Source organism: Gekko japonicus, unplaced genomic scaffold (assembly GCF_001447785.1).
Source record: "Gekko japonicus isolate JY-2015 unplaced genomic scaffold, Gekko_japonicus_V1.1 scaffold978, whole genome shotgun sequence".
Classification (NCBI taxonomy): domain Eukaryota; kingdom Metazoa; phylum Chordata; class Lepidosauria; order Squamata; family Gekkonidae; genus Gekko; species Gekko japonicus.
Window position 1 is genome coordinate 430042 of NW_015161980.1, and position 25786 is coordinate 455827.

The window sequence follows — 25786 nt, forward strand, 5'->3', positions numbered from 1 at the left end:
ACAGGGCCTGCAAGACGGAGCTCTTCCGCCAGGCCTTTGCATAGGAGCTGCTGCCGTCACTGTACCACCACCGAGTTGCCATCTTCGACGGTGGATTAGATCTGGAGGTGAGCCGGCCCTGGGCAGACGCCTAGTTAACCGAAGATTGTATGTTGTCAGGTTGATGAATGGAACTCATCTTGGATTAAGAAAAATTTAACATCAAGAGCACCACACTTTACTTAATGATTGTTTTTATGTTGTTTTAACTGTTGTTATGGCAATTGCCGCCCTGAGCCCGTTGGGGAGGGTGGGGTACAAATCTAATGAATAAATAAATAAAATAAAATAAATAAGTGGGGAAACTTAACAAGTGCTCTGTTTTTAGTTGATAGATTGGACCGCCTTACTTGCCAAGAAAGTGAAGCCTCCTTTTGTACCAGTCATAAGAGGAAGAGAAGACGTCAGCAATTTTGATGATGAATTTACCTCAGAAGCGCCTATTCTCACTCCACCCCGGGAGCCACGGATACTTTCAGAAGATGAGCAGGAAACGTTCAGAGACTTTGACTACATTGCTGATTGGTGTTGATTCCTTAGATGCTGTGAAATCCCGCAGACTGGCTCATGAGAATGACATCCCCCCTTCCCCTCAAGAAGGACACCAGCCTTTGGATTGGTCTCTGTGCTGCCTGTAGTTTCTGATTTTAAACCACATGAAGATTTTTTTAAAGTACTGTTTTTAATACACCCAAGGAGTGGCCTCTTGTATAACCTTTTTTAAAAAAAAAATCTTGAGCACTGGAAGACAGTTCTTTGCAGCTTTTTAAACTGAATTGTTGGGTACAGTTCGTGTCCCCACTCTCATATGAGCACACATGTCCTCTGTACCTTTTATTCTTTTGCAGGAGACAACATTGCAAATTATATGCCTTAAAAAGTGGGACAGCAACCAGACTGCCAACCATCTGCCTAGGTTTTATTGAAAGAATGCAAAAGGTGACCCTTCTAAAAACAGGGGAAAAATATTACTGCAGTCTCCCAAATATGTTGACATGAAGATGGTTAAGCACACTGTTGACTTGCAGGTTTTTTGTTGTGTTTTTTTTTTTTAAAGTAATGAGGATTAAGAACAGATGCCTTGTTTTTTGGTAACCTTCCTATGGTATTTATTAAGGGTGGGGGGTGTTTCAAGCCTTAGCTATGTGAAAACAGAGTAAGTGCTTCCATTTTTACAATACAGAAAGACCAGAGTGGTCTTGAAAAGTTTACCAAAGTCACTTGCCAAACATTGTTTGCCTTTAATCTCTTTAAACACTGTTCAGAAATAACCAGCAGAGATGAAGAATGTAATGAATAAGAATGTGTCTCTTCAGTCTTAACCAGGAAACTTTCTAGATGGATTCATTCCCTCTGATCCAATCACTGTTCTATAATCTCTTAATCATGCTTTTTCTCACTAACTCCAAGCATAGATAGCTCCCCAGATTTGCTAACAATCTCATCTTGCAGGTGCTAACTTGGTGTTACCGTATCATTTTTATAGAATGAGAAACTTCAGTGTATACATGTGATGTACATGTATATTTAGAAATCACAATGTATGTACTTTTGTTTCAAGCATGTACCACTCCCATTAGTTTTTTGTCCAGTGGCCATGTGAATGTATTGTTAAAACCAGAATTACTGGAAAAGAAACACTCTTGTATATAAGGCCACTGAATTCCACAACCTTCATTGGCAATTACTGAGAAAAGGGGTAAAAAGCAATGTTTTAAGAGAATGTGTATAAATATTTTTGATAAAACATGTATATTTTAAGCCTTGTCACACTACATTGTACCTCAAAAGTTAACTTATCTTTGACCAGACACTGTGTGCACTCCTTGCAAACTTGGTTACTTTTCCCAGTATTCTGTACATCTTTGTGGAAAATAACATTCCACTTTATCAACATCTGCGATCAGCCTCATCCCCCACTAGCTCACAGTCAAGAGTGTGTTGTTGAGTGAAGTTTAAATTCACTCAACTGCTTTTTCTACAATTTCATTCCATAAAAAGTTTAACAGTAATTGCTAAACCATGTTAATTTTGAGTGGAGACAGTGCAACACTAAGGTGTTACATGCTGAGATTTGTCCAGTAAGATTGACCTGAATGTGATCTGCTAGGTTTCTAATAATGTCTTTAAAGAGAGTACTGGGATATAAGGTATAATAGGGTCACTAGAATAATGCACATGCAAGTTTGTCCAAAAAGGACAGTGGTGAGAGACTCTCTTAAAAATAATCAGGAATATAACTCTTTAAAAATATTTAGCCTTTTCAAGATGCTGGTTTGCTGTTCCCCATTTCATATAGTAGCTATAGTCTAATTAAAGACAAACAAACACTACACACTGAGGTATACTCTGTTAGCCCTTTCTGTTTGCAAATGATAGATCTACAGGTAGCTGGGTCCCAGAAGGGTGCTTCAAATTTAAAATCCCACAGAAAATAACTTTTGTAAGAACATCTTGTACAGAAATGTTTGTAATCTAAGTAAATCTCTAAAAATATTAGAGGCAGGGTATGTTCACACATTTAAGCTGAAAGAAAGCACTATTTTTATCTAGTTTTAAAAATATTTAGGCAAATCAAGATTTTAAACTCTAGATTGTAAATATATTTTGCTGTACTTGTATGTGGCTGCTGAAGCACTTTGTAAAGAAATTAGGATATTTTAGAATGGTACACTATGCATTAAATGAAATGTGCCTTTAACATTGTCATACTACAAACTGTCTTGCAGTTATCACAAATTAAAGGTTAAATAGTGAAATTTGTATATGAAAATGATTTACTGACTTTCTCCTGTTTTACTGTTACCTTTCTCCAGTGTAAAATGTCTTTAGAACTTGGTTGTATTATACTTTTTTATGGGGTTGGAAAGCTAATTTCTAAAACATTTTTCCAGTATCTTTGTCCAAATATTCTAAGTCCCACTGCTGAATAAGTTGCCTTAATGGCAGCATAAAGTAGAGAAGGTTCTTTGCTTGACTTTGCTGATACGATCCTTGCCCTTCTAGAATTTATGGCGTATGTAAGAGACAAGGCAATGTGAAAGTTATCTAGTAAGTTCTTCCCGCATTGTAATGAAAAAGGTTCAACTTCTGAACTGTTACCCCTCTTGCCTGCACTTATAGGCAGAGATTAAATCAGAAGCAAACTTACCTAGGCTGTGCTTTTTGTGTTACACATTCACATATACACCAATAAGCTTTTCTTGCGTGGTCCCTCATCCAGTAGAGGGTGTATGCATAAAACTTGCCTGCAGGGGCTTCAGCTGGGCAGCCTCTTAGGGGGTGGATAGTACCTGAAGGGTACATCTGGACCCATAAGTAGTCCACATGGAGTCACTTATCTAGGTGGACAGATGCAAACAGCGACAAATACTGAGTTTTCCCATTAATATCAGTGGTTGACTCCTGTATGCAAATCAAGACCATTGCCAAATGGCAGTGGGCAGCTGAGGTTCCTAAAGGAAGGGCTTCACTGGAGCCTATATTGCTATTCATAGGAGGGGGAAGAGGGAGATACTGAAAGCTTTCTTAGATCTGCATTGTGAAGGTGATGGCCAGGGTTAATGAGCAAGCCCTAGCCACTTAGTTCGGAATGCTGGCTTGGACCCCTAGCTTGGCATTTAAACATTAAGTAACCTCATGGTTACTTCAGTGGGAAGGTAACAGTGTTCCGTGCGCCTTGGTGTTTAGTCATGCCGGCCACATGACCATGGAAACGTCTTCAGACAGCGCTGGCTCTTCGGCTTTGAAACGGAGATGAGCACCGCAACCCTAGAGTCGGATTCAACTGGCTTTTGAGCAAGGGAACCTTTACCTTAACCTCATGGGAGGGAACTATATATTAGATGAAACACTTGCTCATCTAGTAAGAAGGAAGAGTGGCTTAAATGTGCATATGCCTAAGAACAACTTGGTTAAGAACTGGCATACCAGGACAGTAGAATGAATTGGAGCTGGGTTTATTTGCCACAGGGATGTTGTGTCCTCCTTGGCCTTGAGCATAAAGTTTAAGACAGTGGCAGCCAAAGACTCAACAGCTCTGAGTAGGTGATAAGCTCTCTTACAATATTAGGATGTAATGCAGAACTTGCCACTGAAATGCAGGTTTCGGCAGCATCCCCACAACCTGGCTCGAAGGTTAGATATTCTCCTGTAAGAGTGAATAAGAGTATAAATACATTTCATAAGCTGATAGTTGGTATTTGAATGTGTACCATTAGGCCTTCTGCTATGCAGGCCTAAGCTTTAAATAAACCAGTACTTCATCTTTTCTTCTTCCCTCAACCGTGGTGACTTAAGAATGATGCTGAGAAAGTGGAACAAAAATAGCACTGACTTAAGCAGGCACCAGTCTGCAGCCTGCGATTAATAGTTCCTAGGGACAAAGAGGTACTTTGGAATCTGAAGTCCAGTAGGCCCTTCCCGTTTTCTACTATCAGTTCCCATAGTATGGAGTGATCAGTTCTGCACTTTTTAATACATATTTAATAGACTTAAGCTATTAAAAGCAGTCAGAACCTCTTACTTGGCCTTCATTACTTAAACATTTAGAATTGCAGTAATAAGGGATGACTGCCTCAGATTCCAGGGGGACTCAGCATTCCTGAGGGGGCTTGCACAGTAACTGGAAGGCAAAATGCAGCAAATATAAGCAAACTATTATTATTAAACGTGGGCAAATTTATGTTATTTCAATTTAGTATTTTTGTATGATTTTGTCTTAAGTTTAACGATTTCCCACATCTCTTCAAATCAAATATCCCTACCTAAAATAGATGGGTTATATTTTAAAATTAAATTGCCTGCAATGGGTATTTTCATCCGGGAATTCCTAAACTCAAAACCTTTTTTAAAAAAAATATATATATATTGTACTGCATAGTTTGAATTACCTTTCTCATAAGTTTATATCTCCGGTATCTGGTGTTACATTTTATGGCACATGTGACTCGGCCCGACAAAGTGACATTTATGTCAGATCTGGCCCTCTCTAACTGCTCTTCCTGATGAGTGAAGAAAAGAACTGAAGGATGGATGATTCCCACAGCAGAGACAAACTGGCAGGTTGAGTAATCAAGAGGGGTTTTCTGAAGAGTTAATCAGAGAAGTGAAATAGAAAGTAGAAGTAGGACAGCCTGCTCTCTAACTGCTTTCCCTGATGAGGCAGGAAAGGAACTGAAGGGCAGGTGATTCCTACAGCAGAGACCGGAATGGGGGAAAGTTGTTCCTGCCTCCGAGTGGACGGTGGGAATCACCCACATTAGAAGCCCTCCCCCCAAGCATGAAAGTGTCAAACTCATTTGTTATGAGGGCTGGAGAAAGCCCTGCCTGATCTACGACTTTCCCAATGGCAGAAATTTCTTCACTCATGGTCTGCCTATTTAGTGAGAAAAAACTTTGGAGGGAAATTAAAGGGCTTGGGGGGGGGGGAGTACATTACCCTTACATTGGCCCATAGGATCATTTGCTGGCTCAGGAAAAGAAGAGAGTGAAGACAGAGCTCCTTAGAGGTTCGGAGCCTGGAGGAAAGGATTACTTCTCTCCATGAGATCAAGGAAGGGGGAGGACTTCATTAATAGAAGTTTCGATGTCCTACATAGGGGAGACCAGTCAAAGGGACAACAGTGTGGTTGACTGCCCTAACAAGACACCTCAGAGTGCTACAGCATGACCCCAAAGGCATCAAGTGAGATGGCACTAAGACATCAATTCCAGGCTCTTGCAGTGGAGGAAGAGATGGAAACACTGCCAGAGGAAGTATCAAACACAAGGAAGACAGGGAGGAGAACAGGGAGATACGAAGAAATGGCACTGGAAAGAAAAGAAAGGTGTTGGTCATAGGTGACTCTCTGCTGAGGGGTATGGAATGTCATGTGTCCAGGCCTGACCCCCTGGCCTGAGAGGTGTGTTGCTTGCCAGGGGCAAAAACTAATGATATTATAGACAGGGTACCAAAACTCAGCAAACCTACAGAGCATTACCCATTTGGTCCATGTGGGAACCAATAACATGGTCGTGAACAACATTGAAAGCATTAAGGCTGACTATGAAACTCTCAGTCCTTCCTGTCACTGGCAGGGGAATATGACTGGAACAGACAATAATGGAGGTGAACCACTGGCTGCATTGGTGGTACTGGCAGGAGCAATTTGGATTCTGGGACCATGGGCTAGGTTTTCTGGACGACAGCCTACTAGCACACAATGGACTTCACCCATCAAGGTCAGGGAAGAATGTGTTTGGCAAAAACCTGGGGAGATTCATCAACGGCTTTAAACTGACACCACAAGGGGAAGGTCACCAACACAGGGATTTAAATGAAGGAGAACAGATGCCCACCTGGGAGGGCCAGGTCTAATGGAGACAAAGGTGCAAATGCTTCAGGTGTCTATGTACCAATGCCCAAAGCCTGGGCAATAAGAAGGAAGAGCCTGAGCTTCTAATGCAAGAGCGTGAGCTTCTAATGCAGACAAATATGATTTAGTAGGCATTACAGAGACTTGTTGGGATGATTCCCAGGACTGGAATGTAATAGTGGATGGATATGAGTTGTTCAAAAAAACCCAAAAAAGGTTGCAGAGGAGACAGAGTGGCACTGTATGTGAGGAGAGGGTTTGTTTGACATTAAATACTGGAGGAGGAGGAGAGTGACAGCTCAGTGGAAAGTATCTGGGTGAGGATAAGGGAAGCAAGGAAAAAAAGTATTGTGGCTGGAGTCTACTACAGACCTCCTGACCAGGGGGAAGAGGTGGATGCTGCCCTCCTTGACCAGCTTAACAGGGTATCCAAACAACATGACCTGGTAGTTATGGGTGTCTTCAACTTCCCTGATGTGTGCTGGGAGACAAACTCTGCAAAGCATCCACAGTCATAAACGTTCCTGGCCTGTCTGGCCAACAACTTCCTTCATCAAATGGTGGAGGAAGCTACAAGGCCATACTTAATATTGACCAACAGGCAAGAGATGTAGATGGGGTGAAGGTGATGGGGACTTTAGAGGGAAGTGACCATGTCCTGCTAGAATTCCTTTTGCAGTGGGGGACCAAGGAAGTTCATAGCCACATGTGTATGTTAGATTTCAATAGGGCAGATATCAATAAACTTGGGCAGGTTGAGAATCATTGCAAGGGCAAGACTGTTGGAAGGGAAAGGAGCAAGTGAAGGGTGGGCTGTCCTAAAACAAGAGCTCTTGCAAGCTCAAGCCATTGCTATTCCAACAAGAAGAAAACATGGTAGGGGATCCAAGAAACCAATGTGGATGAATAGAGAACTCTGTGATGTGCTAAGGGAGAAAAAGGCAATGTTCAAGAAATGGAGGTGAGGGCATACCTCTAAAAAGAGTATCTTCGGGTTGATAGGCTTCTAAGTGAGCTAAAGCTGGCCTGGGAGGCTCACTACAACAAGAAAATCTTCAGATATGTGAGGAGGAGGAGGAGGAGGAGAAGCAGAGATTGGATTTATACCCTGCCCTTCACTTGGGAGTCTCAGAGTGGCTTACAAACTCCTTTCCCTTCCCCTCCCCACGACACCCTGTGAGGTGGGTGGGGCTGAGGGAACTCTGACACAAACTGCTCTTTCAGGAACAGCTGTGCCAGAGCTTGTGACTGACCCAAGGTCACATCAGCAGGTGCAAGTGGAGGAGTGGGGAATCAAACCCAGTTCTACCAGATTAGAGTCCGCACACTTAACCACTACACCAAACTGGAGCAAATGCAAGATAAAAGAGGTGATGGGCCCACTGTTGGATGAAAATGGAGGAACTCTTGACAGTGGAGAGAGAGAAAGCAGAAAGGTGCAATGCCTATTTTGCCTCCGGTTTTTCCCTGAAGAAGAGAACAGGCTCATCTAGAGATGGTAGTAGGCAAGGCATGGCATCTGGGCTGCTGGTTGACATGGACTGAGTGGTAGTTGAGAAGCACCTGGCTGTATTGAATGAGTACAAATCTCCCGAGCCAGATGGTATGAACCCAAGAATGCTCAAAGAACTTTCTAGAGAGCTTGCATAGCCTTTAGTCCATCATCTTCCAGACCTCTTGGAGGATGGGAGGTGTGCCACAAGACTGGAGGAGGGCAGATGTTATCCCAATTTTCAAAAAAGAGAGGAGGGATGACCCAGGAAACTACAGGCCAGTCAGTCTGACCTCTGTCCCAGGGAAGATCCTGAAGCAGATTTTACAGGGATCAATCTGCAAGCATCTAAAGGACAACCTGGTGATCCGGGGAAGTCAGCACGGATTTGTCCCCAACAGGTCCTGCCAGACCAACCTCGTTTCCTTCTTTGATCAAGTGACGAGCTTACTGGATCGAGGGGATGCTGTTGATGTTGTTTACCTGGATTTTAGTAAAGCTTTTGACAGGGTTCCCCACTATGTTCTTATAAACTAGAGGACTGTGGACTAGACTGTAGGATAGTTGGGTGGATAGGGAACTTGGTGGAGGACCACACTCAGAGAGTAGTTGTCCATGGCATTTCAACTGAACGGAGGTGTCCAGTGGGGTGCCACAGGACTCGGTTCTGAGCCTGATACTTTTCAATATTTTTATGAATGATCCAGATGGGGGTGTGGAGGGCTACTCATTAAATTTGCAGATGACACCAAATTGGGAATCGCAGCGAAGATATAGAATTTATTCAGATCAGAACACATGGGGAAAGTGGGCAGATGTGAACAAGTTGCAATTTAACAAGGATAAGTGCTCAGTTCTACATCTGGGTAACAAAAATGGGGGCCATGCATACTGCATGTGGGATACACTTCTAAGTAGCAGTATATGTGAACAAGACCTTGGGGTATGGGTGGACCATAAATTAAATATGAGCAGCCAGTGTGATGCAGTAACAAAAAAAGCTAATGTAATCTTGGGGTGTATTAACAGAAGCATAACATTCAAGCTGTAAGATGTCATAGTTCCACTGCACACTATATTGGTTAGGCCGCACCTGAAGTATTGTGTGCAGTTTTGGAGGCCTCAATTCAATGTTCGGTCTGGAGAAGAGGAGGCTAAGGGGGGACATGATTGCTCTCTTTAAGTATTTGCAGGGCTGTCACTTAGAGGAGGGCAGGGAGCTGTTCCTGTTGGCAGCAGAGGATAGGACTTGCAATAATGGGCTTAAATTAGGGTGGAAAGGTACCATCTGGAAATTAGGAAAAGCTTTTTACAGTAAGAGTTGTTCAACAGTGGAGTCAGCTGCCTAGGGAGGTGGTAAGCTCCCCCTCACCGCCAATTTTTAAACAGCGGCTGGACACACACTTGTCAGTGTTCTAGGCTGATCCTGCATTGAGCAGGGGGTTGGACTAGATGGCCTGGGGATCAATCTGCAAGCATCCTTCCGTGATTTGTGGGACCTGGCCTGGGGACACACGAGCCACTATTTATGGAACAGACTCTATTATCTTCCTTGTCAGAGAAGAATTCTTCCTCCTCCCTGTCATCTAGGTCACTCTCTGAAGCCTGACTGGGACCCCATTATAGACTATCTTTCCCTCTTTTCCCGTTGGCTCAACATTACCATGCTGCTTTAGTTGGCCATCTAAAGCAAGGGTGTCAATCCTACAGCCCGCGGGCCAAATCCAGCCTGATCAGGGCTTTTATCTGGCCCACGAGCACACAAGAGAGGGAATAGGAAGCTTGATCCTCTCCCCCGGGGATCTCCTGTAGATCTAATGCTGCCTGTGTCTTCATTTCTGGTCTTTCCATGGGATTGTGAGGTCTTCTCAGACCTTTAACTCTTAATTTTTCCTTGGCTGTACTGGATCTTATTTTGTACTGAGTCTCCTTTCCCTTTTATGGCCCCTGGCTCTGTGGAGACTTGAACTGGGGATTCCTGATCATTCTTGCAGGCTCCCGCACATGACTGGCTCGTGGAGGCAATGGGATCTTCAAAGCCTCCTTTCTGCATAATCAAAATACCTGAGACAGGAAAGAGAAAAAAGTTGTTCCTGCCTCCCTGAGTGGATGTTAGGAATCACCCACCAAGAAGTCCTCCGCCTCAGAGTATTCCTTTCCTCTAAACTAAACTTCCAAACTCTGAACACAGGCAAACCCAATTAACAATATTATTTTGTACTCAAAATACAAACTTGCTTCAAAGACCATCAATTCTGATATACAGAACTTCTGAGACCTTCCAGGAAAAGAAACAAAATGCAAAGTCTTCAGGGCACAGGCAGAAAATTACCCAGCTTAATTGGAGCAATTCAGTTTTTACCTTGAACACATCACAATCCCATGGAAGGACAAGAAATGAAGTTGCCAGATCACATGTTTCCAGCTCTTATGATGTGAAGGGCTGGCCTGTTTCAAACAGGGGGGAGGGAGGGGCGCCCCTGATTTTGTGGAGGGGGAAACCGCATTCTCTTCTTGCTCAGCACCCCTCATTGAATACACCCGGGGTGGTCCATTCCCCCAGCCCCACCCCGCCCTTGTTACACCACTTTTGCTGGGCGTTGTCCAGCTTGGGTAGAGAAAAGAGCTGCCTGCCATGGGAAAGGAGGGAGGGAGTGGAGGCTGGCGTGACTGCAATTGTGGCAGCCCCCTACTTACCAGAGAGGCTGACACTGAAGTAAACTGCTACAGAGGAGGTTGATCCTACCACACACTGAAGCCCCGATTGGAGTGGCTCTCTGGCTCGCTCCCCCAAGCTTCCACAGTGCCAGATTTAAAGCACAGACCAAAGGGAAATAAAGAACTCTTCCCTAAATCCAGGACAAATGAGAAGGTCTTAATGTTCCCTGAGTCCTTTGAGAAGCAGTTGAAAGCAGAATGGTTGAAACCCATGATTAATAGGCAGTTTCTAGGCTTCATTTCAAAAATTATATCCTTTACCATCTTATGCCAATGAGTTTTCGCAGATGCCCCTGGTTGATGTCCCCGTCACAGTGTTACAGTCATTATGACTATTGTCAGAAGATGGTCAAGGTTCCATCAGAGATGGCCTAGACAAAAGGGCTGATTTTGTACTAAGGAAAGCACACGAGGCCACAGCCATGGTAATCAGAGTGTCCGCTACAGCTCCTATAGTATCCAGGGCAGCCATAGTTTGAACCAGAAAAGTGCTTCAGCTGAATCCAGACAACAATTGCCATCTGAATGAAGGTGTCAACAGGCTACTCAAGGCCACATTCATTATGGCTGCACACATGGCAGGCAGATTACCACTCAAAAGCCAGCAGCACAGACTGTTTGGTGATGTGCTCGAGAGGATGCTGCTGGAGACTAGGGATAAGAAAAAAGCACTTCCCAGAACCTTGAGATGCAATGACAGAAGACCCTTTGGAAATTTTTCCTTTCGTGCCTAACAGGTACTTCCTAGATTCAAACAAGAAGCAAGAAGATCCAACTGGAATCAGCCAAGACAGCCATTCAGAATGGGAAACTTTAACTTCAGCTTTAACAAGCAGCCAAACATCAGATCGGGCAGGGCCAATCGAGATGGGAAAACCTCTAAGGCGTGACTTGCTACCCGCTCTGGTGGGAGGACATCAGCTTCACTTCAGGGATGTCTGGACCAGTTCCCATGCTGTCAGTTGGGCAGTGGGAATAGTCACCAATGGATACACCATAGAAATCAACAGGTACCCACCAGAGCAATTCATAATCTCTCCTGCTGACAAGAATGCACAAAAATGTCTCAAAACCATCAAGCATCTCAACATTGAAGCCATACAGCCTGTCCCTCACTCAGAAAGGGGGCATGGAGTGTACTCTATTTTCTTTACAGTTCCAAAAAATAATGGGGACTGGAGAGCAATTCCCGATCTGGAATGCCTCAACAGATTCGTGAAACTGAGGCATTTCAGAATGGAGATGCTACAGTCCCTACAACCAGAAGAGTACTTTACATTGATAGATCTGATGGAGGCTTACCTTCACATTCAAGTCATCGGAATTTTCTGCATTTCTGTGTTGGAAAGAACCATCTTCAGTTCAGAGCTCTGCTCTTTGGCCTCTCTACTGCCCTGAGGATTTTCTCAAACGTGCTGATCGATCGAGTCATAAAGTTGAGAGAACAAGGAGTTCACATCCACCCTTACCTGGATGACCTGCTAACCAGGTCCAGTTGTCGACACAAGTCGAGAGAGAACATGGAGAAAACCATCTGGTGCTTACAAGCCCACAGATTCCTTGTGAACCTGTGCTCCCTGGAACCGACGCAGAGGTTGGAACACCTAGGTGTACTTATAGACACCATGTCCAACTGTCTTTCTCACAGACAAGAAGACAAGGAAAATGACCCTCACCACATAGATGGGTCTATTAATTTCAAGTATAGATCCAATACAGTGGGGCAGATTTCATTCCAGGCATCCACAACAGCTTTTGAGATCTTTTCAAGCTCAGGTCTTAAGGAAGGTTTATCAATCCACATTCCACTAAGACTGAGGTTCAGTCTCACCCTGGTGGACAAGAATGTCCAACCTTCTACAGAACAAGAGATACTGGATCCTGGAAGTAAAAAAGATATTCACAGACAGCAGGCAATCCGGATGGGGAATGACACTGGATGAGGAACCAGTACAAGGTCAGTGGGGCAAGAAAGAAGCAACCATACCAATCAACCTGATACAGACCGTCCATCTAGCTCTTCCGTATTTGGAACCAAATTGGCTCAATCCCACATCTTGGTAAGAACAGACAATATAGCGGCCAAAACATACCTCAACAAACAGGGGGAATCCATGTCCACAGTACTTCACAGGGTAGAGAATATGGGCAGAGAATAACCTGTCCTCCATCAGGGCAGAACGCATCAAGGGAACAGCAAATATCCAGACAGACTAGCTCAGCAGGCAAGCAAGCCAAGAGGGAGAATGGGCCCTCAAGAAGAATCTGTTCAACCTAATTTCAATTCACTTTGGCCCCCACTGGTGGATCTCTTTGCATCCTCAATGTGAACCATCAGACAGATCAATTCTTCACCAGGTTGCATCATCCTCAAGCCAAAAGAACAGATGCCTTAACATCAAGCTGGCCAAGAGATCTGCTATACGCCTTCCCACCAGTCCCAATACTACCAAATCCAATCTGAAAGATCAAAGGCAGAGATAATCCTAGTGGCTCCCTTTTGGCCTTGTCGTTCATGGTTCTCAGTCCTACTTCAAATGTCTACAGCTCCACCTCTGAGACTCCCAGTATCCAGGGACATGCTACAGCAGACACCAATCTGGCACCCACACCTGGAGTGGTTAAATTTGACCATTTGAAGATTGAACAGGATAACTTCCTCCGACTAGGTTACAATACAGAAGTTGTGGATACGCTCCTTGCCTCTAGGAGCCAATTGACCAACAGAATATACAGGGCTGTAGCCAGTGGTGGGGTGCACAGGGCTCCGCCCCCTTTTGATTCTGCAGCTCCCCCACCTCAGCAGCACTGCATGTGCCTTCCAGGCACCAGGACATGTCTGAAGGTGCCATGGCGCTCCCAGCTCCCCCAGCCACTGCGTACCCGAGAGACCTAGAGCAGAAAGCACGAAGAGCAATTTGCTTGTGCCAGCCCACCCCCACTGCTGCCTCCTCCTGTCAGCCTGTGGGGCTCTGCTGCAGCCGGGGGCCCACCATAGCCAACCACCACTGCTTCCCCCTCCTTTGGGCCTGGGGCACAGATATCCTTCCTGGGTGTAAGCCCCAATGGGGCTGGCGCCTCTTACTCCCAAGTAAATATGGCCAGGGAGGAATGGGCTACGTTTGGCAGGGGAACACTACAGATCCACTGTTGGATTTGTGAGCAACTCACCTCCCACAGCCAGAACTGAATAGTGGATTACTCCCACAGCAGAGACAGGAAGAAAAAAGTTGTTCTTGCCTCCCTGAGTGGATGGTGGGAATCACCCACACCAAGATGTCCTCCTTTCTTCAGAGAAGGACCCTTCACAGTAACTATCCAATTGTCCATTCTAAAATACATCTGTACCAGTGCAATGTTCCCTCTAAGTTGTCGATTGTTGTGAGCAAAAATTCTACCTTGCGAGCCAAAAAATCTATAAGCATTAAAGTTGTGAGTGAGCCTGAATTTTTTTTAAATTTCAGTTTACAAACATAAAAAACATGCAAACATGAAGGAGGGAAAGGGAAAGAAGGAAAATAAAGGGGAAAGGAAAGAAAGGGGAGAAAGGGGAAGGGAAAGAAAGGAAAATAAATGGAAAGAAAGCAAACAGATGGGGAGGAAGGAAAGAAGGGGTGGAAGAAAAATGAGAGGCCCCCTGTAATGGCAGGCAGCCATTAGAGTGTTCGGTTTAGCTCCCCCCTTCCAAGCCTGGGGAAGCCAAAGGGAGTGCTGAAATGGCTTCCCACCCTTTAAAGCGAACAGCTGCCAGCTGTTAATGCTAAAGGGCTGGCAACTCCCCCTCCCCAAGGAAGGAGACCTCAGCCCATGCTGCAATAAGAGGGAGCTGGGTGGGGCAGCCCAGGGGGAAGGCCAACCCAGGAGGGCCCCTGCAGTGAACTAATGAGCTCTGTTGTTGGGGGGGGGAATCAGGCTGGCACACTTTTGAACTTTAATTAAGCCATCTTTCATACTTACAGAAACTTGACAAAATCAGGATCCCAAATTGTACATGCCTATGGTCGGATAACAGAGTACGGTGCCAGCCTGTCGATATTTAGTGGGATGGTGATGGAACTGAGTGGCCTGTAGTCAAGGTCAAAGCATGATTATGCTTTAGGTATCACAGATCAAATCACTTATACTTTTTAGGCATACAGGGCAATGGAGCGTGCTGTGTGGATACTGGTACAACTCCACTGTTACTGGCAGCTACATACTGGCAAGGTAGCTGCCTGGTTTCTTGCCAGATATAGTTATCTATCAAAGCAGAATTTTGGAGGTGTAATAGCTGCCTCATTACCAGCAAGCAATAATGCCCTGCCTGTTTGTTTTATGGTGAAGATAAACCATTGCTTTAGACCACGCACTAAAGGGATGTTCTACTATCAAGAATCCCCCATCTTGAAGACCTTGTTGCCTTGGTGGTTAGGTTAGCTCTGATTAAGTCAATACTAAAATATCGCTGAACAATACCTGGTCCTTGGGAGGTACTCTATTTGTTTATAAATTTCTTGAAAAAAGAAAGCTGATTATAAAAGAATCAAGTCATATCCTTGGGACAGGTGACTTATTTCCCAAGATGGGGGGGGGGGGTTATAATTTCTCTGCATCAGCTGTCCATACTTTGAACTGCATTTAATCAAATTGCCAGGAAATAATATAAACACCCCATGGGCAGGAGCCAGCTAAATAGGAAATGGAACAGTTTTAAAAAGAGAGTTGTTTGCACCAAGTTTGTATTTATTTAGAATTAAATCGGAAACACTGAAACAAGGACAGTAAATGTTTTTGGAAAACAGTTTATTCAGGAATCAGAATCTGGAATATTTTCCAAAATACATTTTACTAGATCTCTACGAAAGAAATCTTAAGTACATACAATAGGAAATTAAGCTTGTTGCAATGGTTGTTAAATAATTACTTTCACTAATATATACAGAAAAAGATACCACAAAATGATCTTGTTTACACCTGGAATGTTTGCTCCTTCTTTTGCTAGGCATTCTTCACATCCTTTAACCAGTTCTGCAACTTGAAGGTTCAGTAATAATTCCTTATACACCTTTTTTGTAAGTCAAAATCAAACTCTTGTAGGATCTAGAAGTAGCCTTCAGAGTTTCACAGCTGTGGCAATTTATCCACTGGGGTGTCGAATTTGAAATCTGCTGGAAACAAATCTGGAGCTCTGGGGTAGATCAGTCTATAGGACTGCCTTATGGTAACATCAGCCACACCAGCAATGTCGCCAATTTCTGAAACAAAAACCAAGTCAGATAAGATCAGGCTGTACCCCTGCTAGAAGTCCTATCCTTAAAGTACAGCTACAAATTTTAAAAAGCTACATATAGCCAAAAAACTCATGGAAGGAGTTGGAAGATGGGAAAAGATCCACTCTGCCGTTTTCCCCAGCACCCTACCATTATACCAAAAAAGCCTCTGAGGGTAGGGGGGACCCCTTGTGACCAAAATGTTGCAGGGGGGGGGGGGAAGTGAGCAAAATTGCTTTTGTGTTTTGTACACAAGGGTCACACCACACCTTCAAGAGAGCGTTCTGAGAATGAACAACAGGGTGCTAGGAAAATATCCCTTCAACCAGCTTCTTCATGAAATTGATCCAATGTAAGAGGTTTCCAGAACACCACTCTTACCTTACAGCATATAAACTTTTCCCGTGTATCCCCTCCCCCTGCTCTCCCAGGGTTCTACTTCTGACTGTTAAAGAGGCTTTGAGCAGGAGATTGCTTAAGAAATACAGCAACTCAGGAATAAATATTATATTAGTGAGTCTGAAGATCTGTTGTGGAGACCAATGAAACAATATTGTACCTGTATTTAGTCAGTTTCTAGGTCAATTCAAAGTGCTGGCATTAACCATTGAGGCCCCTAAACAAATTGTGCCCTAGATTCCCAAAGGACTATCTTTCCCCACGTTCCTGGTCCCAGCTTAAAGGTCAAATGAAGCTCTGTTCCAGACTGCACCCAACTCAGAGGGAAGGCAAGGAGCAGAGGAAGCCAGGCTTTATGAAAACTCCATTTTGGCCAGCACACAGACCTAAATTCTTACTGAATTCTTCTAAAAACAAACAGAAGAGGTGTTTGAAGCTATTTTAGTTAAAGATTCCTAGTGAGACAATAACCCTTCCAGAATTTTGTGCAGTCCTACAAAGGAGACTGCAACTGTGCAGATCACAGGCAGGACCCTCTAGCAAGGGGTGAGGGGGGCAAAGCCAGTGCTTTCCTACTTAGTAACCGGCAGCTAGAAGAGTGCTCTCTTACTAGTGATCTGGGTGAAAGTTACTTCTTCCCACCTTTGAAGGCCTTGTCAGGAACTGCCACAACTGGGGTCACAAGATTGCCAAACTGGAGATTCATAGGTCTTGCCTTGTGGGCTTAGGCAAATGTCCCATAGTGGTGACTTGCAAGCGTAGCCTTCACACATATTTTATAAGATATATAAGTTATTAATACATTTCCAGGTCTTTATATAGGAGGCAGCTCTTCATGCTGAAGCTATTTCCCAGCCTGCACCCCCTTATCCAGAAAAGGAAGCCTGTATTGCTACTCTTTCATGATTATCGTTATAGGCAAGCAACTATTTTCCCCAAGTCAGAAATCAAAGACCTCCCTATCTCCTTTGAAGGAGCCACTTTCAATAATGTCAAACTGAGGACCACTCAATACCTTGGCTACACAGAGAAAAACTAGACTGTGAAGTTAGCCTGGGGTCCTAAGAAGGACTAGCTAATAACATAAGACTAGGGCAAATTCTAATTTATACTAGCCAGGCAATACACATAGAGGGTAATCCAGAGTAACCAATGATACATGCAATTTGGCATCTTGGTTATGGAGGCACTCTTACCAATGCCCCCACATACTTAAAGAGAACTGCACATAACAGATCACTTGGTATACTATATTGCTAATTCCATATGAGTATACATAGCTTCAGAACACTCACTATATGTGATTATTGTATGGCAAATGTGGCACAGTTTGACCACTCAAGAAATTAGCCCAAAGGGGGAAAAGAAAGCGGCTGTGCTGGAGAGGAGATGCATTTAAGACCAAGATAAAAGCAGGGTATTGTTATGCTTTTCTGCATAAATGCCTCTCCTCATTTCAGATCAGATTTAGCAGAAAAGGGAAGATTACCTTTCTGGGTCCTCTTCTCTGCAGAAGCTTGTGAAGCCATATAAATTGCTGCAGCTGCTACTGAAATGGGACTCCTCCCCGGGACCAAGTCTAACTCCACAGCTTTACGTGCAATGTGTGTTGCTGCCATCTGAACTTGCTTGGGAAGACCAAGGTTTGAACAAAACCTGGACATGAAATCTCCAGTTGTGATCAAATCCACACTCGTTTCCAGAGCCTTCAAAATGAGCTTAAAGCATCGGCCTATTTCTTTTTTTGAAATTCTGGAGACAGCACATATTTCTAAAAACAATAAAGATGTTCACATGTTAATATAAAGGCAATACTTTTAGACCTCACTGCAAATTAAAGCTTAATTTTCAAACTACTATTAAGTTAATGTCTTACTGTGCTATCAGCATCTTAAATTTTCACAGCAAGGTCCCATAATTCAGTCTACATACCAAATGAGCTCAGATCCACTTTTAGAAACATTCCACTGAAAGACTCCGAAGTGTTAACCTCAGAGGAATAATCATCAATCCAAGAGCAACTGTTTCAGCTGTTCAGTTTTATGGAACCTGAGTCTGTCTAGCACCATATATGAAGGCAGAAATTAGACAGTTCCCCAGAACAGAGGGAATTCAATTGCTCCTTCTGAAAGCATGAAAGTAAATCTAGATTATGCCAATTCTTCCTTATGGAACTTGACTCCCTGAAACTGTGACTTGAATAGGGACAGGAATAACACAGCCACCAGAACAACGTGCACATGAAGCGAGCTTGTTATTTTGCTTCATCCAACTAACAGGCACGTATTTGGGACTCATTGAAAAGAAAGGTTCATCAAATTCTCCACAATGCTCTCCAGCACTAACCTGCCTACAAGTTCAAAGCAACATACTCCATGTAGACATTTTGGTCCACAGATAAATTTACAACACAGCAGTGACAACCTTTTAAATTTATTATTTAACACATTTATACCTCACCTTTCTCCCCAATGGGGACCCAAAGTGGCTTACATCATTATCCTTAGTGTTATGCTCACAACAATTCTGTGAGGTAGGTTAGGCTGAGAGAGTGTGACTGGCCCAAGGTCACCCGGTTAGCTTCCATGGCATGACTCGGGATTTGAACCCGGGTCTTCCAGCTCCTAGACCAACATATACCAACATATATACCCCAAAGAGCACTACGGTCTGGGGCACAACATCACTTAGTGATCCCAGGCCCTAAGGAGGCCCGGCTTGCTGCAATCAGGGCCAGGGCCTATTCAGTGGCAGCTCCTACCTGGTGGAATGAGCTCCCGGAGGAGATCAGGGCCCTGTGGGACCTTGTACAGTTCCGCAGGGCCTGCAAGACAGAGCTCTTCCGCCAGGCTTTTGACTAGGAGCCACCACTACCACTACTACCACCATCAAAGAACCCGGCTGATAACCGGGATCGGAGAGGCCCTGTGACGATCGCACTTCAGTGGCGTGGCAGAGCGGTACCATGGTACTGGGATGGAGGCAACATTTACTCGATACCATCTTGTTAAAATTAAGAGTAACAGCATTGAGCACTTTAAGTAATGTTTGGTTATTTATTCTGTTTTATCCAGTTTTAATTGGTTTTATGTATTGGCACATGGTGCCCCATTTGTTAGCCGTCCTGAGCTCATTCGTGGGGAGGGCAGGGTAGAAATTTAAATAAACAAACAAACAAACAAACACTCTTAACCACTACACCACACTGGCTCCCCTTTAAGGTCAGGACCAACCAAAATATCACAAAATAAATGGTTATTAGGATTTATTAAACTGAGAATGAACAAGACCATCATGGATGGAAAGGCTTGAATCAACCAAGAGTCACTTAAAAACCATGTGCCAGCTTTTAATTTCCTGGACAGGCAGTCCATCGTTGCTTCCGAGCACCTGGCACATGCCCCAAACTGCCCCTCCACAGGCATAGCTCCTCCACAATCAGGAAGTGAGGGGTACATGGTAGCAGCGAGCTTTCCATGAAACAAGGATGCTATACTTGCATCACTTGAAGCAATTACAGCTGTATACCTTACAAGTTAAATTCTTGGGTCAACTGCTTCTACCGACAGTCTGTCTTTGGATTAGGCCCTGTGATACTGCAGGATGAGGAAGATGCTGAATTCAGAAACACTCACACCCTAGGGCCAGATACTCAAAATATGCTTCGGGGAGCCCTTTACCGGGCAATCCTGGGCCAAAATGTATTACTTTGCCTAGTTTATTCTGCTTTGAAAACGGCACGATCCTAGTTGCGTTGCTGTGGGCTTGGCCTTGTAGTGAATTTCTGTTGATATGAAACAGCTTCCTCAGTCCTCCTCATACCACACAGCAGTTTTTAAGCATGACCAATAATTGCTTCACCTCCTGAATCTAAGCTGTAGTCCAAAAATAATCCATACCAGAAAAAGGGCAAAATCCCATACAAGATACCTGGAATTGGAAGCTTAGTTTTACTGCTCCTGAATACTACACCACAAGGTGGTGGTCCGCACTAGCCAGAGGTCAGCCAACAGCAGCTGAAGCATGTGTCACTAGATGCTTACCTTTAAATGTCCGTGGAACACCCTCTTGTCTGCAAGCAATATAGAGACAAGCGGAGGCAATGGCATCGTTGCTTCTTCCCTTTAGGCTCTTCTGCTCATACACTTGCTTGAATAAATTATTTGTTCGATCCTTCAAAGCAAGCAGACAAAATTTAATTAACTCTGGGCCATTTAATTAGCAATAATATCAAAAATTCATGCGCTCATTATATTATGCTAACTAAGTAAATGCCAGAACAATTTAAGAGAAGGAGACACGAACTTACAACTATATTTCGGGGGAGGTTGATTCTGTCTGCCATGCTAGCGATTTCTTTAAAAGCATTCATCATTGCACGGTCAGAGCTGCTCATTGTCCTGCGGTTCTGATACTTGGAATTCCCAAATTCGTCAAAACTGGCTGCACCTGTGCCCTGCAGAAGAAAGGTTTATGATTGCACTTCTGATATGCATTAAGAATATTCGGAGCAGGGGAGGAATGAACAATTCACTACTCGCAATAGGCAGCACTTTCTTACATTTTCCTAGCAATTAAGAAAATAGATTGGTTATATGCCTTTACGCTGCAGCAGGGAGCTATCATCGTTTTACACGTTTCCACATGGAAAAAGCTGAACAGGCTGTTCATAATGAGACTATTACATTCTCTAGTAGTTGGTATTTTTAAAATTCAACATTTGTAAAGCGCTTCGTATATTATGAAGTATTCTGAAACCATTTAATTCATCCTTGAGCTTTTCTTGCCCATGATTGTTCCCCCTTTTACAGAGAGGCTGATACAAGAACCTCCACCCCAGACTTCATGAGGCTTCACATTACCAGAATGGCATGCCTGCCTGTATGGGAAACTCCCACCTCAGTGCAGGTGACCCCCGGGTAAGCTAAACACTTAAGAGGCCTTTTGCAAGAAGCAGCAGGGCAAAGCCTTTGCCTTCTGTAAAAAGCCAAGTTGGAAGGGGGGGGGGGGAGGAGATGCCAGCATTTAATTGTAAATACACTTTTTGCTTGATGAGCAAACTGGCTTGTGGCCAAAATTATGGAAGTTATAACAAACAAAACATGGCAAAAATTGATTTGCACTGATGCAACTGGCTGATTTCACTACATCAACATGACAACTATTCAGTTCACTTGTTCAAATGTTGACCATTATTGAGAACACATGTTCTACATAGCCATAGTAGACATCAGGTACCACACAACAAAAAATATGGCAAAATTAAGACATGTGCACTATGGCAGCATAGGGTGCAGCAGTTTCCAACTCTCTTTCAATTACGGGTATACTGGCAATTTTTCTTATAAAAATGAAGATTTTTCTACTATTAAATTTCATAGGTATACCAAATAGTACAATTTTATATGCTAAGTTATTTATGATACATTTTATGTTGCCAAATCAATAAAAATAGTATTGGTTTGATACTGCACATATTCCAAATTTTCCCAAAATTTCTGGACTGTTTTCTGAGAGAGAAAAAAGGTTTTCCTATGTTTTTAAAAGTTTCTAGAAATTTTACAACTTGATTTTCTCAGCAGATATTTGGGACAGCTCTTCACTTTGCAATACTAGAAGATTATAAACCCTGCCATCTGACAGAACTCAGCTGTTAAGTTTGCCTTTCTGCACCGGACAGCAACAAACTTTGTGAACCAAGGAGGCCTTGCCCCAATTTTTATCAAGTAATACTGCAATGCTGTTTAAAAGGTTGGCTGCACCTACAGATGGGTATTTCTGGCTTCATACAATGGTCAACGGACAACACACCACTGGCTATTGGACCAAACTCTTCTATGCTGGCCTGTTAGGCAAAATCTCCAACATCATTTTAAGAATAAGAGAATGGATTCCTGGGGAAAACGAAGCCCATCACTGTACTAGAATGTGCACCTATTCATTTCTGATGTTATTTAATCTGACAACATCTTAATAACTATCAAACTTTGTCTGGTCACATATCAATTCTTCTCTAAAAATAATATGTCATTTGAGACACTAAGGAAAAATTAAACTGTGACACACATGCAAAATGGATTCAACTGCTGCTCTGCTGTATTCACACCTAACTATAATATTCTTCCAGTTATGGAAACTAGCTACGGTTCCAGAAGGAAAACTAGTCACCAGTGCTGAAAATAGCAGTACTTCCCCTTTCCTTTCACCTAACATGTTCAGTACAGCGGAATCAAATTTGAGAAGCAAAGGGGGGGGGGGTTCAGAAAGAATTGTGAGAATAAGCAGTATGGTCCTTGGGAATGTTAATGTCTAATACTTGTGCCAGAAAGCATGTCAGGAAAGCATTTGCTTAGATTGGTTTAAGTAACTCAGAGTGGCTTTTGGGTGTCCTACAAAACAGCAGGTGAAGAAACTCAAAATTGCACCCTAATTTTCCTACTTGTTACATTCTTTATTTTTCAGGGGGGAAACCTCCAATTCTATGCTACACAATTTATTGAGTATTTAGGAAGAGAAGGATTGCTTTAGAGGGCCACAATAATACCAAGGAAGATCAATGAATGCTGTCTCCTAGTCTGAATGCACAAGTGATGCTGAGAACACAAAGAAGTAATCATGAAACAGCTATGATGCATAGTTTGTTTATGGAATAAAATTGCCTTTTTAAGATTTAATTTGCATTTTGCAGGACCTTCCTTCTGCTGTATACATGTTTTCACAGCGCTAAGACATTACATTTTATGATTAAATATTACCTTGCCAATCATTGTAGTCAAATCTCCATCACTTAAGAGAGGATTCTGGGTATCTCCAACTCGAGATGGGTCTTTGGTCGCTTTATCATTGCTGAACGTTCGCCATTCTGACCCTACATCTATGACTCTGTCACCTGAAAACATAAAAAAGCTTATATCATTTCTGGCTTTTGAAATCTCAGATGTAAGCCAATAATAAGACTTCATAATCTTCAGCAGTAACCACTTAACAAACACAAGGATACATTTACGGTTAAGGAAGTGTAGGGAGGGGCACATGTATGAAAGAATTCCAGAGGGAGAGTCTATAATGGTGGCAATCCTGATGGCACTTGGTAAATTATCAGTACACAATTGAGTCAAGCAAATGAGGACACTATAATTACACGAATACATTCTGTAGTATCTCATACCCAGGACCCAACAGTTGCCAAAACAGTGTCACCACTAGACTCAACAAATATTTCTCAAACTGAGTTCAGCTTCCAAGAGACTTATCATCCCCAAGCCAGAGCCAGCCATCTTCTAGCCAGGTGAAGTGAATGTGAACATTATTACATGCAACAGCAGGCCCTAATCTTCTACTTCACTATTCTAGACATTGACCCAAAGGACAGGAATGGAGCAGTTTTCCTTCAAGAGCTGCTTGCAGGGTTCCCAGAGAAAGAATGCAAACCCACTGCTCATTTGCCAAGAGCAGATCATTTCCAAGGTCTTAATATTTGTAGCCTGCCTACAGACATTTTGAAGTCTTTATTCTGGGAGGTCTGCATCACAGTTTCCAAGTCTATAGGATAAAAGATTTTTGGTAACTGTAACTACTAGTAATATAACATCTTACCAATGGGTATCTCAACTACAAATACCATTATTTCATAAATGCAATGCAAAAGCAGGTCTAAGACTTTCCTTGTGAGACTTTCCCCATGCTTGCGATGGCAGGGGACAGAGTGAATTCATGCTTATAAAGTTGTGTCACCGACACCAATGGTCTGTTCGAGTGCATGTGGAGCTATGACTGAGTCAAGCTCATCTATAATTGCTGCTTCCTAGATCATTTAGTAGCCTATTACCAATGGAATGCAGGAACCCAGGGACACCTTTAAAATATGTCACTATCTCCAGAAACTTTATAATTTGCCTATTTCAGTTGCACAACCCACAAAAGTTGGCCTGTAATTTTCATAGAGACCTGACGGGTGGGGCAGTTGCAAATGATGAACACACTATTAATGTACTGCACCACTGTTCTTATTCTGAAACCAGCAGCCTAAAATGTGAATTTCACTAGTCAGCCTGTTTGCAAGGTAGATTGCTAATAAAATCAAATTCTTTAACCCATCTTGATTCTTTTGAAGAAAGGCAGATTTAAATGCTGTAAAATAAACAAAATTTAACAAGTCCACAGCTCTTTAAAAATTAGCATATGAATTTTATTTTCAGGGGGGAAAAATTAGCATATGAAGTTCTCACTGAAAGTTCAGAACCTGAAGACCTTTCAAATGTACCTTTTGACTAAGGAAAGACATTTGAGTCATAACTGTAACTGTTACACTATAACTGTTCATAAACTCACTCATTTAGTCATTTTGTTGCTATATCAATCCAGAGATTTTTTAAAAAAATTATTTTACATCAAGTTAAGACTCACAGAAAAATAATTCTGCAACAAGCCCCCCCCCCTAAAAAAAAGTATTTTAAGTTGAGAAACCATGTATACAGAACACAGAGAAAGTTCTGGTTGCACAACAAATCCCTAGTATTAAAAAATCTGCTTAGCATAAACTGTGAAGGCTGATTTCCTGCTAATGAAGTGCACTCAGATATACAGCCGCTGGCTTGTTATCAAGACTGTAGCAAAAGGAAATAATCAGTCATTAGAAAAGAATCCAGATATAGCTGTGCTTTCATAAGACACAAGTATGCCAAGGATACGGGCATTATGACATAGCAGCTATTTTTCAAATTATGACTCAGAAAAGGCTTCCCCCTAAGAGACCAGGCAAGATACAGCAAGGACTGGTCATGGTGGGCATTACAGTGAGCCTTAAAATGGAAAATATACGGTTTTACAAGCTTTGTTCAAGAGAATTATGATAACAGATTGATAACTCAAAAAACAAGAAAAATGGACAAGGAATTTCTTAACAGCCCCCCTGGGTTTGATTTAAGTATTCATATGAATGCACTCTACCCATTTATCCTTACATAAATACAACAGATAATATTTAGGCCATCATCATGTAGAGAATGGCATTCGGACTCAAAATGGTACACAATGTAATACAGAAACGTTCAACAACTATGCTTTTAGCTCTAGGATTCAAGATGGGTACTGGCTACAAATATTCAAGATCATAAATTAAACAGACATTTTATTGTCAAAAGTGTAATTTTTTTTTTTTACCCTGAAGCAAGATTACAACAATTAGGGGGGTTCAAATGAGGAGGTGGAATGGTGGAGACACTGCAACCATTGAAAACCCATTTGATATAGTTTTATTTTGCTTCATCTGTTTCTGTGATTAAATAATTGGTTTTATAAAGCTTTATAAAGAAGGAAGATTATCTCCCTAGGAATCCACACTGTAAATGCTGAGGAGAGCAGGGAATCATCTGTCCCATCATTCCCTTGCAAATTTAAATCTGGAGACAGCATGCTCCTCCTCTGGCTTCTGGCCCTTGTGTAAATATTTGATTAAGTATTGTTCCTTCTAAGGCGTAGCAGTAACTTCACTGCAAGACAAACTCCCGTTTCTGTTTACTGCATCTAAAAAA

The 25786-nt window shown here is 42.7% G+C and overlaps 2 protein-coding genes across 2 annotated transcripts in view; one reads left to right on the forward strand and one right to left on the reverse strand.

Annotated features, from left to right (window-relative positions):
* Nucleotides 1-2669, forward strand: part of PKN2 (protein kinase N2) — a 73780-nt gene extending 71111 nt beyond the window's left edge. Inside the window, exon 22 of the mRNA XM_015429781.1 lies at nt 368-2669. Coding sequence (XP_015285267.1) covers nt 368-571 — 204 coding nt within the window. The 3' untranslated portion in view covers nt 572-2669. The remainder of the gene's footprint in view (nt 1-367) is intronic.
* A 12801-nt stretch (nt 2670-15470) lies between these two features.
* The window catches only part of GTF2B (general transcription factor IIB), a 38099-nt gene continuing 27783 nt past the window's right edge, over nt 15471-25786 (reverse strand). The window contains exons 3-7 of the mRNA XM_015429779.1: nt 23009-23142; nt 20563-20709; nt 20297-20426; nt 17743-18024; nt 15471-15839 (exon numbers count right to left, since the gene is read on the reverse strand). Coding sequence (XP_015285265.1) covers nt 15706-15839; nt 17743-18024; nt 20297-20426; nt 20563-20709; nt 23009-23142 — 827 coding nt within the window. The 3' untranslated portion in view covers nt 15471-15705. The remainder of the gene's footprint in view (nt 15840-17742; nt 18025-20296; nt 20427-20562; nt 20710-23008; nt 23143-25786) is intronic.